The following is a 1,977-nucleotide window of genomic DNA, read 5'->3' as shown; positions in this document are numbered from 1 at the left end:
TATTGGTAAACCCTGCGGGAGAGAAAGGTTTGAGCTCCATACTGTTTCAGAAATAATGCTTGGTGGTTGGGAACATAATATGGCATTTAATCACCGCAGCGTTTAGCCGAGCTTCTCCCGGTAGAAAGCTCTCTTAGCAGGGGAAAGATGCGTGACACTACAAAGGGGCATGGCTAGCAGCAGCTACAAATGGGCGTGGCTAGCAACAGACGTTCAATTTAAAGCAGAATCAGCCTGTTTGGAACAGGGCTGCAAAAGAGGGGTATGAGCAGTATGAGGCTCTGGGTGACCTGTTTGGTATTTTAAGCAAAAAACTTCACAGACATGTTTTGTATAGGTATGGCCCTACAATATATGTTTCCAATATAGAATAATATGTCCACTTTAACTTATGTGAACCTTTCTAAAGCCTGTCTGTGTGCTCCTGACCTTTCGAGCAGCGAGGATGTCCGGACTGTCCTCTGATCCGATGGAGAAAGTCTGGATTTTATACTGCAGGTTCTCCTCTTTAGCCAGCTTCATCAGAGTGGCTGCAACCAGACTGGAGTCCAGCCCACCTGTCAATCAACACAGAGCTGTCAATCAACACAGAGCTGATTGCATAGCTCCTCCACCAACGGCAGTTAGCCTCCAGACAGCATTAGGGCGCGTCACCCAGGTAAATATGCCTACTGTTTCTGTTTTAAGAAATCTAAGGGTATGATTTCACCTGACAGCAGACAGCCGATCCTCCTCTGAGCCATGAGGCGTTTCCTCACTGCGTTCTCAAAGAGAGTCCTGATGTTGCTCTTCACCGTTTCCTCGTCAAAACCTGCGGAGAAACATCAGTTTTATACTAAATAATTCATTCAAAGTGCTTCCTAAATCGAACCAACGCTAGATAATATAAATAAATGGCTCTGCTGGGGGGCCTGGGGCGCTTCAGCTGTTCATGTGATTTAAATCTGTTTTCCCCACCTGATGGCAGCGCCTCCAGCGAGTCGCAGACAGCGTGCTCGGGCCCGTCGGTGCAGCAGTGAAACTCCTCCATCTGAACGGAGCTAACCTTCCCGTTCTGCTTCAGGTCGAACTCCTCGAAGTGTCCCGGGAGGACCGGTTCGATGCTGGCAGGAGACGGCATGGCATGAGTGATCTCTGTGAGGCCTGGGAGCAAAAGAACAACAGAGAGTTATCAGAAAGATGTAGTACGAGTGCTGTGATCTTTTTTATAAGATATCAATTCTCAGGAGAACATGACGCCCGTCAACAAGATCTCACGTAAACAACAACGTGACGTAAACAACAACGTGACGTCGGAGCTCCGTAAAAACAAAGCTGTCTGTTTGATACTCATATCTCTGGAGGAATCATAGTTTCTGAGGAACAGAAATGTTGTTTTCTGATCACTTTAACATTTTACGGGGAAAATCTGCATTTTGGTTTGAGGGCGCAGCGCCCCCTGTTACCCGATGCAGGAGCTCAATCCCAGCAATAATCAGAAAACAAAAACACATTCAGTTTATTTAAATCTCATTTAGCTCTGTCATGATCTACTGCAATGTAAAACCCTCTGAGTGTCTTTAACCGGTTGCTGTCTCCTTGCTATGTCACACGTATGATTTATCTTTATTAGCATTCCCAGTACTGTAAGCCTTTATGTTGCAATGTTTTTACTGATTGTATTCACTTGTTATTTTAAATAAAATGTGTTTTTAGGGTGACTTACAGAGTCTGTCCGGGGACTACAGATGAAAAGCAGCCTCTTGGCACATTTACAGACATGTGTATTAATGACACACTGACCCCGTTACATCAATAAATACAAATAAAGGCCCCAGATCTACGGTACCTTTGGCCTCTGAGCAGAGAGCCAGGAACCCGTCGTCTGTGCTCAGTTTGAAGAGCGGCCTCACTCCGTACGTGTCTCTCCCCACGAACACCTTCTTCTTCTCGGTGTCCAGCAGGATGAAGGCGAACACCCCGTCCAGCAGCGCCGCC

General features: G+C 46.4%; 1 protein-coding gene across 1 annotated transcript; it reads right to left on the bottom strand.

Moving 5' to 3' along the window:
- Nucleotides 1-298: 298 nt before the first annotated feature.
- Nucleotides 299-1,973, bottom strand: LOC104959254 (asparagine synthetase [glutamine-hydrolyzing]-like; the record flags this gene model as incomplete). Its single annotated transcript, XM_010787121.1, has 4 exons — nt 299-557; nt 710-811; nt 958-1,143; nt 1,829-1,973. Coding segments are annotated over 4 exons (606 nt in total), but the record flags the coding sequence as incomplete, so codon positions are not given.
- Nucleotides 1,974-1,977: the final 4 nt, after the last annotated feature.

The sequence above is a fragment of the Notothenia coriiceps genome, unplaced genomic scaffold, assembly GCF_000735185.1.
Source record: "Notothenia coriiceps isolate Sejong01 unplaced genomic scaffold, NC01 NC01_scaffold00030141, whole genome shotgun sequence".
NCBI classification, from domain to species: Eukaryota; Metazoa; Chordata; class Actinopteri; order Perciformes; family Nototheniidae; genus Notothenia; species Notothenia coriiceps.
The sequence above is the reverse complement of the archived record's forward strand: the minus strand, read 5'-3'. Positions and strand labels throughout refer to the sequence as shown.